Source organism: Dendrobates tinctorius, unplaced genomic scaffold (genome assembly GCF_039654945.1).
Source record: "Dendrobates tinctorius isolate UK_male_01 unplaced genomic scaffold, ASM3965494v1 ptg000117l, whole genome shotgun sequence".
NCBI lineage: Eukaryota > Metazoa > Chordata > Amphibia > Anura > Dendrobatidae > Dendrobates > Dendrobates tinctorius.
In genome coordinates, this window is record NW_027361785.1 from 12,519,640 (window position 1) to 12,535,365 (window position 15,726).

A 15,726-nucleotide genomic window follows, 5' to 3' on the forward strand; every position below is an offset into this window, starting at 1 on the left:
TTACTGCAAAGTGTCGACTGTGCATCAGACTGACGCAAAACTGGAAAATCAGCAGTATAATATAGCAGTATAATTTTCAAGTTGATTACATTGTATGGCCCGATAACTGATGTTATAAATATCCAAGTGGCCTTTGCAGAAAGTTTCCAACCCCTGTTATAAAGTGACAGAGAGCTGGTAATCTTTGGAGGTGTGGTTGGACAAGGGGGCACTAGGCCAGTTGTCCTGTAGTGCTAATCTTCTGCTGATAAAGCTGATTATATTGTAACAGCAAAATATAGCCTAGCAAGTGACACAGCTCTGTAATCAGGTTCTTTTCTACTAAATAGTGATGCTCTCAGATTACATGGCAAAAACCTGTTGATTAGATTCCTTTTAACTTTTAGGCTAAGTGCACACGTACCGGAACTCTCGCGGAAATTACCGCGAGAATTCCGGAATTCCAGTCCGCGGGAAAATCGCATTTTAAATTCCCACGATTTTCCCGCGGAAAAACTAGCATTTTGCAAGCGTAATTAGCTTGCAAAATGCTAGCGTTTTCCAAGCGATCAGTAGCATCGCTTGGAGAACTGATTGACAGGTTGGTCACACTCGTCAAACATAGTGTTTGACGAGTGTGACCAACTTTTTACTACTGAGGCCGCCTATGTAGTAAAAGATAGAATGAAATAAAAAATAGTGTTATTCTCACCCTCCGACGTCCCGCGCATTCGTTCCCAGTAATCCTTTGCGAAAATGCCCGCGATGACGTCAGTTCTCACGGGATCGCGATGACGTCGCGCAAATGACCGCGAGACTTCGCGATCCCGCGAGAAGGGACGCCATCGCGAGCATTTTCGCAAAGGACTACTGGGAACGAGAGCGTGAAGAGAAGCGGGAAGGCTGCGCGGGACGTTGGAGGGTGAGAATAACAATATTTTTTATTTTAAATTCTATTTTTTACAGGGATATGGTACCCAAAGCCCAGAGGACAGTCTCCTCTCCTCCTCCGGACCGTGGGTACCATCCGCAACTGTTCTGCTTACTTTCCGCATGGTGTGCACAGCCACATGCGGGAAGTAAGTGGAACAATGCATTCCTATGGGTGCGGGATCGCCGCGATTCCGCAAATTAATGAGCATGCTGCGGTTTTTACCGCGAAGCGATTCCGCCGCGGTAAAAACCGCAGCATTAGCACAGCATTGCGGAATCCCATAGGAATGCATGGGATGCTTATTTTTCGAGTTTTCGCGGCAAAATCGCGCGGTTAAAACCACCGCGGAAACGCGAAAAAAACGCCACGTGTGAACTCGGCCTTATACTTGCAGACTTCTTTGTAGAGATGCCTCTTGTTGGGGATTATTTTATATTGTGATAGAGGAAAACTAAAACTCATTTCTGTATAAAATATAACAGACATATTGGTATGACTTTTTATTTGTGCAGAGAAATTGATTGCTTATCAGCGGGAATTCCATGCTCTGAAGGAACGCCTACGAATTGCGGAACACCGAACTCTCCAGCGCTCGTCAGAGCTCCATGCGATCCTGGAAGAGTTCCGGAGGGCAGTGGTGGAGGCAAACGGGAGCAGAGATGCTTTAAGTCATTTTTCAGGTAAACTGCTATGTTCCTTTTACAAATTATACGATTTCCATACATTGACAAGATTTTGTTAACTTTTATGGACAGTTAAAGGGGCTCTCAGAAGAAAATATCTGACAGTTTAAAATATTAATATATGACCCCAAAAGCCAATTTTAGGAGCCCTACATCTAGTCTTCAGAACGCGTTTTGATTGCTTTCCGTTCTACTCTGTGCTTTCTTATTTGCAAAAATCTTCTATAAATAAAGCTAATCCAAAGGGTCCAGCATTTCCGCAGCTTCAGGTTTTGACATGTTACAGAATCCAGATGTTTGGTGATATACATGACTTTCTATAATGCATGTCTGTTTTATGCATTGTGTTTGTCTTTGGGTTTGTGAGAGAATGGGTTCCATTAAGGGGTTTCTTTTCTTTAGAAATAGTGAAAAGCCAGCCACTGATTGCCTGCAGTCTCAGCAGCGTATACTGACTGGAGACTATGCATGTCTACAGATGTCACATTAAATACAGGCCAGTGATTTGAGATGACATACAGTAGGAATTCCCTGTGGGGCATGATTTAAAAATCACTTTTGCGTTCCAAGATTTATCTAATAGGATAGGACTGCTGACTGTGCAGAATGAAATGATGAGATTGTTACTTGGGTGCATAACTACATAGGCATTGTACAGTTCCGAAATGTGACATGTAACATTCACACTTTGTATACATAAAATACCATGATACAACTAAAAATTAAAATAAAAATTGGGATCCTGTGTAAAATGTCAAGAAAACAAAAGATTTTGTTTTGATTTTTGTTTCTTTTTGAAAAACTCTCCGAGCCATATTTTATTCACGACAAAACTACAACAAAGTTCAAAAGGTGAAAACTAGACCTTTTTCCATTTGCTTTAAAAAAAGAAAAGCTCATTTAGAAGTCGATAGCAGCAATGTATCTCAAAATCTCAAAAAATGTTGTAATGAGGTTAACAAAAGGCTGAAAAAGTAATTAGTGCTAATGACGTACAGCTGGATGGTCAGTTTTCTGTTGGGGCACCCTACTATGTCAACAAAGAGCATGATAGAGAGGCAGAGTCTCTCATAAGCAAAGATAGTCATAGATTTAACAATCTGAATAATTGTGTCTAAAATCTGTGGACAAATTTCAGAAGTGTTTTTTAATGTAAAATTGCAAAAAGTTTAACTATCCCATCATCTACAATATATAAGATCATCAAACTCATCAAAAGATTTCATTATTTTTGAGAAATCCATGTGCAAAACAGCCATGATTCAGTCGTGCAAATCACTTCATGAGTTCAGGAATCCTTTCCGAAACATAGTCTATGAACACAGTTTGCTGTGCAGTCCACAAATGCAAGTGTAGCTCTATCATGCAAAGAAGAAGCCATACTGTTTTAGTATTATCCAGAAACGGTGTCAAAATCTCTGGGCCCAAGCTCTTTTAAAAAAAAAAAAAAAAAAATGAGCTGAGACAAAATGGAAAATTGTTCTGTGGTCAAATGAATCAAAATTTGAAACTCTTTATGAAAATGATGGAGACTGTGTCCTGCAGACTTAAGAGGAGTGGGGCCACCCAGCTTATCCGCACACAGTTGAAAAGCCTGCATCTCTGATGGTACGGGGCTGCATTAGTACCTATAACATGGGCAGTAAAAAAAGAGAAGAGCCAGCACTGCCAGTGGTCAGAACGCATAACATGAGGTGCATATGCACATATCTTACTGCATTCAAAATGAGACATTTAGCAAAATATTGATCAATATATTGAGCCACCCCGCCACGCCAAGGCAATCTCATATGGGGGGTCCTACTCTACATTTTTATTTATTCACTGTGCCATTGCGGCCTCCTAAATGTTTTAAAAGCAAGACCATATCAAATGCAATCCATACCTGAAGCATATCTGCATCACTCCCGTGCAGCCAGACAGAGCAGGTGCAGATAAAGGCCAACCAGGTCTGAACACAGACATCTCAGGTTTGACCTCCACACACTGCCTGACCAGCAAACACAGATGAAGGGCAATGCAGGCTCAGACATGGATGCAAAAACAAATAAAGCCTGGGGCAGGGCGGGGCTGCCGTGAGTGTGCACAGCAGCCTAGATCAATCACAATAAACACAGAAAAGATGGCGAACATGACCCAGTGTGCACGGCAACAGTGGTGGTCAGCCACAAAACCAATTTGCAATAAAAAAAGAGAAGAGCCAGCACTGCCAGTGGTCAGAACGCATAACATGAGGTGCATATGCACATATCTTCCTGCATATTTTGAATTTCCCACACAGCTTTTACCATAAAGTGAGACTAGGGATTTTTTTTTTTTTTAAGTGGCGGAGGAATACAGTGCGGAAGGATACCTACCTTCCGTCATTGGATTCCTGCAGCCCGTAGAGAGCGGCAGCATCAGCTGATGCTGCAGTTCTCTACCCAAGATCGTCGTGGGACACACTCGTGGACTGCTTCGGATCATGGGTGAGTATTTTTGTGGTTTGTTATGTTAATATTTATTCCGTAGACGACAATGGCTTCGGGGAACAATGTGACAAGTATTGGTAAGTATGTTACTCTGTTATATGTACTGTATGTCTATGTATGTATTGTATGAATGTATTGTATGTAGCATGTAAGTAGTATATATGTGGTATGTATGTAGCATGTAGTATGTATGTAGTATGTATGTAGTATGTATCATGTATGTAGCATGCATGTAGTATATATGTTGCATGTATGTAGCATGTATGTAGCATGTAGCATGTATGTAGTATATATGTGGTATGTATGTAGCATGTAGCATGTATGTAGTATGTATGTAGTATGTAGCATGCATGTAGTATATATGTGGTATGTATGTAGCATGTAGTATGTATGTAGCATGTAGTATGTATGTAGCATGCATGAAGTATGTATGTAGTATGTATGTAGCATGTAGTATGTATGTAGCATGCAGTATGTATGTAGCATGCATGTAGTATGTATGTAGCATGTAGTATGTATGTAGTATGTAGCATGCAGTATGTATGTAGTATGTATGTAGTATTTTTTTTTTTTTTTTTTTTAACATTTAACACATTAGCCGGATGATGGGACTACTACTGTCCCATCATTGGCTAATGTGTCAATCACTGTCATGGTAGCAGGCATCGCCAGATGGGACATGTAGTCCCATCGGACGATGCCTGCACAGACCCCCGGACATCAGCACAGCCCCCCGGCAGGCCGGTACAGACCCCCACAGGGTGCACAGCCCCCCGGCAGGCCGGTACAGACCGCCACAGGGTGCACAGCCCCCCGGCAGGCCGGTACAGACCCCGGGCAGTCCACACAGCCCCCCGGCAGGCCGGCACAGCCCCCCGGCAGGCCGGCACAGCCCCCCGGCAGGCCGGCACAGCCCCCCGGCAGGCCGGCACAGCCCCCCGGCAGGCCGGCTGAGACCCCCGGAAGGCCCGAAATGATGGCGCATCATGATGCGCACACACCGCGCATCATGATGACGTCATTTCGGCTGTCAATCAACTTTGAACTTCCGATTCCGATGCCCGATATTGAAAAAATATGGGATGTCGGTATCGGAATTCCGATACAGCAAGTATCGGCCGATACCCGATACTTGCGGTATCGGAATGCTCAACACTATCCACCACTGATCTCTGGCATGGTGCAATACCAAAAAGTGAGACGTAACTTGTTTTTTGTTTTGCTTGCGATCGTTCGCTTTCTGTTTTGTGCTTATAATCAATAATATTTTACAAATGAGCACTGCTTCACACAAGATTTGTAAGCTTGTATAATATGGCATTCTCCAAAGACTTCAATATTTACTAGCATAAAAAATTAATAAAAAGGCTAAATACTGCAGTTTTAAAGTGCACGTGTATTTTACACATCCACTACATGTAGCAATGTAGATTCAAGTGGTTGTCCAGGACAATATAATATTTTTACTACAGCCTAAGAACTAATAAGCAGGTAGTTGCTAATAGCGATGAGCAAACGTGCTCAGATAATGTGGTATCGGACCATGCTCGGGTGTTATCTGAGTATCCTGGGTGTGCTCAGGTAATATGTATGAGTCCCTGCGGCTGCATGATTCGCAGCCTGTTTGTTACCCAGCCGCAATACGTGGGGATTGGCCAACAGCAATAAAACAAGCAGCCGCAGGGACTCGAACATATTATTCAAGCATGCCCAAGATACTCGGACAACACCCGCGCATGCACGGATAACGCTTTATCCAAGCACACTCTTATCACTAGTTGCTAACTATCAGTCTGATTTGCCCGGCGCCGATCTCTGCCAGCACTGAGCGGTTACAGACAGCTCCTGCCGGCGATTCAGCATCTTCCGCTGACATCATGTCGACACAGCAGCGACTTCTTTTCCGCTCTGCTTTGTTGACTGCCAACATCTTACTGATAGGCAGTGGGGATTTGACTGTCAAACTGCTGATAGCCAACTGTTAATCAGGATGACGTCATCAGTTACACTTTATCAACAGAGCTGCTTTGTTGACGTGGAGCAGCTGAATCACCAGCAGGAGCTTAAGGCCCCGTCTCACATAGCGAGATCGCTAATGCGTCACCGATTTTGTGATGCAACAGCGATTTCGCCTGCGATCTCGCTAAATGTGACACGCAGCAGCGACCGGCCCCCCTGCTGGATATCGCTAATTGTGCAGGAATGTCCTGGGCCATTTTTTCGTTGTCGGCGTCCCGCTGGCCAGCGCGCAAGGCTGTGTTTGATCGCTGGATCGTTGCGTTGCTGAAGTGATCTGTCTGTTTGGCAGCTTACTAGCGATCATTTAGCGATGCACCAGCAATCCCTACCAGGTCGTATCGTTGTCGGGATCGCTGGTGTTTCACTAAGTGAAACGGGACCCTTACAGTGGTCGCTCTGAGCCTGCACTGTGTAGAACAGGCAGGTAGTTGCCTCTCTTAGCAACTATCTGCCTGTTTAGTTTTTAGGAACCTTTTAAAAAAACATGATAGTTCAGGACGACCCCTTTAACCCCTTCACCCCCAAGGGTGGTTTGCACGTTCATGACCGGGCCAATTTTTACAATTCTGACCACTGTACCTTTATGAGGTCATAACTCTGGAACGCTTCCATGAATCCCAGTGATTCTGACATTGTTTTCTCGTGACATATTGTACTTCATGTTAGTGGTAAAATTTCATTCAAATAACTTGCGTTTATTTGTGGGAAAAACGGAAATTTGGCGAAAATTTCGCAATTTTCCAACTTTGAATTTTTATGCCCTTAAATCACAGAGATACAGCACACAAAAAACTTGATAACTAACATTTCCCACATGTTTACTTTACATCAGCACAATTTTGGAACCAAAATTTTTTTTTGTTAGGAAGTTATAAGGGTTAAAATTTGACCAGCGATTTCTCATTTTTACAACACCAGTTTATTTTTAGGACCACATCACATCTGAGGTCACTTTGAGGGGTCTATATGATAAAAAATACCCAAAAGTGACACCATTCTAAAAACAGCACCCCTTAAGGTGCTCAAAACCACATTCAAGAAGTTTATTAACCCTTTAGGTGCATCACAGGAATTTTTTTGAATATTTAAAAAAAAATAAACATCTAACTTTTTTTCACAAAAAAAATATTTCAGGTTCAATTTTTTTTATTTTACCAAGGGTAACAGGAGAAATTGGACTGCAAAAGTTATTGTGCAATTTGTCCTGAGTACACTGATACCTGATATGTGGGGGGGAACGACTGTTTCGGCGCATGGCAGAGCTCAGAATGGAAGGAGCGCCGTTTGACTTTTTCAATGCAAAATTGGCTGGAATTCAGATCGGACGCCATGTCACGTTTGGAGAGTCCCTGATGTACCTAAACAGTGGAAACCCCCTACAAGTGACCCCATTTTGGAAACTAGACCCCCCAAGGAACTTATCTAGATATGTGGTGAGAACTTTGAACCCACAAGGGCTTTACAGAAGTTTATAACGTACAGCCGTACAATTAAAAAATCATATTTTTTTCCACAAAAATGATCTTTTCACCCTCAATTCTTATCTTTCCAAGGGTAACAGGACCCTAAAAGTTATTGTGCAATTTGTCCTGAGTACGCTGATACCCCACATGTGGGGGTAAACCACTATTTGGGCGCATGGCAGTGCTCGGAAGGGAAGCAGCGCCATTTGACGTTTTTGGCTGGAATTGTGATCGGACACCATGTTGCGATTGGAAAACCCCTGGTGTACCTAAACAGTGGAAACCCCCCACAAATGACACCATTTTGTAAACTAGACCCCCCAAGGAACTTATCTAGATGTGTGGTGAGCACTTTGAACCCCCCAGTGCTTCACAGAAGTTTATAACGCCCGGGTGTGAAAATAAAAAATTCGTATTTTTTTTCACAAACATGATCTTTTAGTCACAATTTTTTTATTTTCCCAAGGGTACCAGAAGAAATTGGACCCCAAAAGTTGTTGTCCAATTTGTCCTGAGTACGCTGACACCCCATATGTGGGAGAAAACTACTGTATGGACACACGTCAGGGCTCGGAAGGGAATTAGTGACGTTTTGGAATGCAGACTTTGATGGAATGGTCTGCGGGTGTCATGTTGCCTTTGGAGAGCCCCTGATGTACCTAAACAGTGGAAACCCCCACAAATTACCCCATTTTGGAAACGAGACCCCCTAAGGAACTTATCTAGATGTGTTGTGAGCACTTTGAACCCCCAAGGGCTTCACAGAAGTTTATAATGCCCGGGCATGAAAATAAAAAAATCGTATTTTTTCCACAAACATGATTAATTAGTCGCCAATTTTTTTATTTTCCCAAGGGTAACAGGAGAAATTGAACCCCAAAAGTTGTTGTCCAATTTGTCCTGAGTACGCTGACGCCCCATATGTGGGAGAAAACTACTGTATGGACACACGTCGGGGCTCGGAAGGGAAGTAGTGACATTTTGGAATGCAGACTTTGATGGAATGGTCTGCGGGTGTCATGTGCGTTTGGAGAGCCCCTGATGTACCTAAACTATTGAAACTCCCCACAAGTGACCCCATTTTGGACACTAGGCCCCCCACGGAACTTATCTAGATGTGTGGTGAGCACTTTTAACCCCCAAGTGCTTCACAGAAGTTTATAACGCTCGGACGTGAAAATAAAAAAATCATTTTTTTCCACAAAAATGATATTTTTGCCCCCAATTTTTTATTTTCCTAAGGGTAACAGGAGAAATTGGACCCCAAAAATTGTTTTGCAATTTGACCTGAGTAGGCTGATACCCTACATGTGGGGGTAAAACACTGTTTGGGCGCATGGCAGAACTTGGAAGTGAAGGAGCACCATTTGACTTTTTCAACTCAGAATGGCTGGAATTGAGATCAGACGCCATGTTGCATTTGGAGAGCCCCTGATGTGCCCAAACAGTGGAAACCCCCAATTCTAACTCCAACCCGAACCCCAACACACCCCTAGCCCTAACCCTAGCCCTAACCCTAATGGAAATAAATACATTTTTTTAATTTTATTATTTTTCCCTAACTAAGGGGGTGATAACGGGGGGTTTGATTTACTATTTATGGCGGTTTTTATGTTTGGCAGCTGTCACACGCTAAAAGACGCTTTTTATTGTAAAAATAGTTTTTGCATCACCACATATTGAGAGCTCTAATTTTTCCGTATTTTGACCCGAGTCATGTGAGGTCTTATTTTTTGCGGGACGAGTTGACGTTTTTATTGGTACCATTTTCGGGCACGTGACATTTTTTGATCACTTTTTATTCCGATTTTTTGACGCAGAATGAACAAAAACCAGCGTTTCATGAATTTCTTTTGGGGGGGTGCGTTTACACCGTTCCGCGTGCGATAAAATTGATAAAGCGGTTTTATTCTTCGGGTCAGTACGCTTACAGAGATACCTTATTTAGGTCGTTTTTTTATGTTTTGTCGGTTTTATGCAATGAAAACTATTTTATATAAAAAATTATTTTTGCATCGCATTATTCTGCGAGCTATAACTTTTTTATTTTTTCGCTGATGCTGTGTGGCGGCTCGTTTTTTGCGGGACAAGATGACGTTTTCAGCGGTATCATGGATATTTATATGCGTCTTTTTGATCGCGCGTTATTACACTTTTTGTTTGGCGGTATGATAAATCATTATTTTTTGCTTTGTTTTTTATTTTTTAAGGGGTTTGCTAAAGGGGTTAACTAATGGGACAGTTTTATAGGGCGGGTCGTTACGGACGCGGCGATACCTAATGTGTGTACTTTTATTGTTTTTTGTTTTTTTTTATTTCTAAAAAATGGATTTATTTGGGGGAATATTTTTTTTTTTTTAATTTATTTAAACACTTTTTTTTTATTTTTTTTTTTACTTTATTAAATAGTCCCAGGTGGGACATCACTGTCCTGTGACAGATCGCTGATCTGTCACATCACAGATCACTGTGACAGATCAGCAATCTGTCACAGGCACTGCAGAAGGCTTCCTCATGCCTGCGCTTTGCAGGCACTGAGGAAGCCAGCTTCCTGCAGGCCCCCGAAGGCCCCCGTCGCCATCTTGGATTCGGGAGCCTGCAGGAAAGGAGCCCCCCGCAGCAGCGCTGCACATTGCGCTGCCGTGGGGGGCTCAGGGAAGCAAGGAGGGAGCCCCCTCCCTGCCGATGCTTCCCTTTAACCCCCGGTACACCGCAATCATGTTTGATCGCGGTGTGCAAGGGGTTAACGTGTCGGGGGCGGTTCGTGTCCGCCCCGACACATTGTGCCGGGTGTCAGCTGTGATAATCAGCTGACACCCGGCCGCGATCAGCGGCGCTCACCACGTGGGCGCCGCTGATCGCGGTAGACGTACTATCCCGTCCATGGGCATATGGGGCCCGGGTCCCATGGGCATATGGGGCCCGGGTCCCATGGACATAGGGGCCCGGGTCCCATGGACGGGATAGTACGTCTCATGTCAGGAAGGGGTTAATATTGGTTCCGTATTGCAGACCAAATAAACTGAAATAATACTATTGAAAAATATGCTTATGTGACAGCAGTCTAATTGGGACATTGCCTTTTCTAATAAAATTAGGAAGGTTTGGTACAGACCAGCAGTTTGAGAACTAGGAGAGAGCTAAACAATCTTACGTTTTGAGGATGATCTTATGTTTTCACACTTTACTAAGCAAGTTTATTTGTAACCTAAATTCTGTCAAAACATTTTTTTAATTAAAGGGAAGATGTCAGCAGGTTTTTGCTGTGTAATCTGAGTGCAGCATAATGTGTAGTAAGTAGGGATGAGCTTTCCGATATTGAAATATTGGAATTCCGATTTCTGATTCCGATATTTTTTTTCACATCGGAAATCCCATAATCCTTCAGCCTCTGAGCGCTCCGTGGAGCCAATCAGGAGCTGAAGAATTGCTGACAACATTGTGTAACTCCCCTAAGCGTGGTAGGAGGCGTCCAAACTTGCTAGCTAGGGGCTGCGCTGCGATTGGCTGGATGGTGTGATCAGGCAGTATAAAAGGCTGCGCCTGCCATTTTAGCCTCACTCTACTGTGAAAGCAGATGGGGATTGGTTGCTGTTGGACATAGGGAGAGATCTCGGATCTAATAGCGATAGAAATTGTTTTTCAGCGACTATAGCAGCCCCTGTGTGTTACAGAAGCAGTCTTTTTCCTCACTGACCCCGCTCAATTTCATTTTTTGTGCTGTGCAGGCTCTCAGTGAGGTGCTTAGTGAGACGGTGCGGAGCACATTCACTGCAGCTGCTGCAGCACTGTGTGGTGTGTGTCTCACTGCCTTTTCTTTTCATCCCTTAAATCCCCTTCCCCTATTTTTTCCTAAAAGTTAAACACTATATAGAGATTGTGCTGTGAGGGACCCAAACAACCTCTGTGGCTGGTGCCACACAGCACCTGGCCCAGTCCCGGAGAATCCTTTTTTTTCCATTCTACATGACGGCACCACGAGAGAGGGGATCCGCCCAATGAGGACAGGAAACCTTCAAGATAAAAGGGGCGGCTCCTCTCTCCGCATCAGTTGGTTTCCTGTCCTCGATGGGAAACCCTCAAGATGAAAACCTCTTGAAGATTCTGGAAGAAAGAAGAGGATGCCTGGGCCTTGGTCGGGTGATTACTAGCAGGCACGGGACTGCTACTCCCGTCATCAGGTACCGGTAGTCGCCTCGGGGGCCATATATTCCTATGCCCCCCCTGAGCGAGTGCATGGCCACAGCCTGTGAGGCAATTGCCCAGGTGAAGTTTGATGCCTCGGAGACCACATTGGGTGCACCCTCCCAGATGCCGACATACCCCATAGAAGTCCACGGAGGCCACTTTTGTGCTCCCTCTCTGTTGACGTGTGGTGGCCATGCAGCCCGTGAGGCACATCGGTGCACGGGCAGAGGTAAGACTCCTCGGAGGACCCTCTCGGAATCCCTCCTTGTTGAGCCCAGGACGCCGGTCACCATTTGGGCCATAAAGAAGAAGCAGTACCTGCAGGAATCAGTTTTGGCCAGCGGTGTGATCGCTCCCTCCAGGTAAAACCCAGCACAGGTATGGAGGAGGTGGAGGTGACCGGGCGTCTTGGTAGCCAGTGGTGGTGCAGCGTTATCGCCCCCCCCCCCCCGGGCAGGTCCAGGTAGGGAGGGGGCGGTGGTGCCGGGTGTCATGGTGGCCGGGCGACAGAAGAACGCCGGGGGGCGCGCACCGGAAGTGACACGGGCGCGCACCGGAACTGACGCGCCCGATAGTGGCAGGACAGAGACGCGCACCAGGAACTGGCCGGAAAGGCTCCCCGAGTGTAGAAAGGGAGCGAGCACCCGAGGGAAAGGCTGGCGCGCTCCGGGGTATGCACGGGGAGATCAGCACACACCAGTAGTGGTTACTGGGGGTGCAAACAAGTCGGATGTAGTGCGCAGGTGGCAGGATCAACCAGGTGATCAGTTAATTAAAAAAAAAAAAATGGGGTAATGCTGTCAGAAGTGCTGGCAGGGGTCACCAACATTCTAGGTTGAATGTGACTGTTCTCATCTGAAAGCAGCAGCAGCTAACTTGTTAAGTTGAGAGCCTTTTTTGCCAGAGCACTTACAGCCCCGCTAGGAGGTGCAGGAGTGGCGGTCTCGCTCAGATGAGAGGAGCCAGACGCGCCATAACTACAGTGGAAGCCGCTCGGACAGCGTACGGGAGGATCGTCATGGTGTTAACAAGGGGGGGTCCACAGTCCCTATGAGAGTCATGTGTACAGACCAGTCAGCCTCCAGATCCGGTACCCGTCTTGTGAAGCGTCCGAGTGGTGAGTGAGCTTCGAGAAAGTCCAGTACAATAATGTCTGTTCTCTTTCTCTCTCTCTCTTGTCTCCTCTCTCCCCTCTTCTTACATACATTGGTGGGGTAGAGCATTGGAGGTCCCTAAAAAGGGGGTAAATTGAATGCTAGGAATAAGGAATATTCCTTATGTAAAAAAAAAAAAAAAAAAAGAGAAAAGTCCCTTAGGAATAAGGGGTTGTGTCAGACCTGTACTGTTAGAACAGTAGAGGAAGAAACACCCGCTCTGCTGAGAGCTGGAGATCCCTGATTGTAAGAAGTCTACAATCAGGAAGGGCTTTGCAGTCAACAAACATGGATAGCAAAGCAATGGATAGACCAGCCCCTCATTGGTCTCTCAGGAAGACCACAGGAGAGCGAAAGCCAAGAACTCATGTTCGACAAGCTTGCTATAAGGAAAACGTAGAGCCTTCCCTATTAACTAACAGTTGCAAGGACTCATTAAAAGGGAATGGGAAAAACCAGTGAGGAAGTTCCAGATAATCAAATCCCTGTAAAGGAAGTGCCCTTTTGAGGAAGAGACAGCCTCATCCTGGGATGAGGCTTCAAAATTGACGTAGCGATCTCAAAGGTTGCCAGAAAGTCCTTCCCGCTCCTTAAGGATTTAGGTTCCCTGAAAGAACTTCCAACAGAAAGACAGATAGTTGTCTTAAAACAGCCTTGGTGCCCTCAGCTGAAACATTTAGATCGGCCATCGCGGCCACTGGTGTGGTTAGATCCCTTAAGAACCTGGAGGATCAGCTAGAGCAAAGAATCCTCAGGGAGACTATCCTAGAGGCAACACCGGCCATAAGAGCAGCAGCAGTATTCCTAGCTGAGACTTCAGCAGGATTCAGCAAGGCTAGCAGGAAAATTAGCAGCTTTGGCTAAGGTGCGACGCCGTTCAGGATGGCTTAAATGCTGGCTGGGGGACACACAGGCAAAGAGTATAAGGATCGAGACAAACCACTCTGACAAACGATCCAAAGGTGGGAGAGGCTTTTACTTTAGCATGCCCTCCAAAGACACCAAAAAACCCTTCCAGTGACAGGCCTTCTCAGGTGCACTTCCTTCCAGCTTGGGAGAAGTTCTCGTTCAGCACCTGGATCCGGAAAATTGTGTGATCAGGTCTGGAGTTAAGATTCCACCACTGGCTTCCACGAGGGCATAGGCAGTCCTCTCAAAGAAAGACAGTCTGGAAGGGGAAGCAACCTCACTCCTAGACAAACATGTCTTCGAAGAAATTTCGATAGGATAGAGTTTTACTCCCCCCTGTTTAAAAGAAAAAAAAAAAAAAAAAAAACTCCCCAGATAGATTCCTGGAGGACAATCATAATTCTGGAAAGACCTCAATAGGTATCTAATAATCCCGTCTTCCAAGATGGAGACGATAAGGCCAGCAGTAGAGCTCCTCCTTCCTCAAATGTTATATAACAATTCCGAGACCTCAAGAATACTTATCACCAGATCCGGCAATAAGGCCATATATGTCTCAGAGTGACAGTCCAGATGGGTCTCGGTAGCGTCACTTCCAATACAGGGCCCTGCCCTGTGGAGTAGTGATAGCCCTCAAGTTTTTCACAAGGCTAATCGCAAAAATCACAGCGCACCTCAGAGGGAAAGATACTTTGGTGATACCCTATCGGGACAACGTCTTAATAGTGAGAAGAGATCTTCCTTACTGTCAGGATCAAGTCAGAATAGTGATGAAAACACTATAGACGCTAGGATGGCAGCTGGACCTCAAAAAAAAAAAAAAAAAATGGAACCAGCAACGATCTAGAAATTCTTGAGGTTAACAGTGGACTCGGTGGAGCAGGAGTATCACCTCCCAGAGGAAGACAAGGGAGATATTAAAAAAAAAAAAAAGCAGAAATAGTTCTGAGAAGGACCATGTTGATGTTGGGGTCCCTCACCTCTGACATACCAGCAGTGAAATGGCCTAGTTCCACACAAGGGAACGGTAAGGGGGTGTGATACAGAACAACCGGGAACTTCAGGAACGGTTAGAGCAAAAGCTCACCCTCCTGGACTCTGTACTCCAGTCACTCAGGTGGTGGTTACAGATAGTCCTCCCCGAGAGGAGTACCCTGCACACACACACACACACACACACACACACACACACTGCCTCCAAGGTGGTCACAATGGGCGCTAGTCCTTGGGGATGGGGCGCCAACCTAGGCCACCGGCCCTTCTTGGGTGAGCGTGACTGCTTCCAAAAGTAAACACATTATGGCTCCAGGATCCCTGGGCCCAGGAGGAAAGAAATCTATCCTCAAACAATTGAGAACTAACAATCGAAAAAAGTCAGAGGAGTTGTTGCCACACTTAAAGAGGACACCACGTGAGAGTCCTATCAGACAACCAAGCGGTGGTTGCATATGTAAACCACCAGGGAGACACCCGTCCTCAGTCCTTGATGCAGATAGTCACCGGCCCTTTTTAGGCTCAAGGTGACTGCTATTGTCAAAGGGCCTCCACTAAGCAGCTTGAGACCAGATCATGACTCTGGCAGAACACCAGTCCCTCTCATTACCGGCCCTGCATATCCGAAGTATAGACAACCTGAAGGCAGACTGTCTGAGCAGGAACCACTTGAGGCAAGGAGAAGGGTACCTAAAAGAATCCATTTCTCAATGGATAGTGCACATTTGGGAAAACCCAGTATAGATCTCTCCACCTCAAAAAAGCCAACAGGAAGGTTCATAAATTCTGCGCCCTAAGTCCAGCAGACAGACCATGGACAGTAGACACCTTCAGGATAATGTGGACATCAGGTCTCCTGTACGCCTTCCCTCCAATATGCCTCATACCAGTGGTTTTGAGGAAGATCAGGGAGGTCAGAGCCAGAGTGTTCAT

At 45.3% G+C, this 15,726-nt stretch overlaps 1 protein-coding gene across 4 annotated transcripts in view; it reads left to right on the forward strand.

The window, feature by feature from the left end:
* The window catches only part of MGAT4A (alpha-1,3-mannosyl-glycoprotein 4-beta-N-acetylglucosaminyltransferase A), a 115,204-nt gene that overhangs the window by 44,543 nt on the left and 54,935 nt on the right, over positions 1–15,726 (forward strand). For all 4 annotated transcript variants that reach the window (XM_073590552.1, XM_073590554.1, XM_073590551.1 and 1 more), the window contains exon 3: positions 1,426–1,593. In XM_073590552.1, the coding sequence (XP_073446653.1) occupies positions 1,426–1,593 (168 nt within the window). The remainder of the gene's footprint in view (positions 1–1,425; positions 1,594–15,726) is intronic.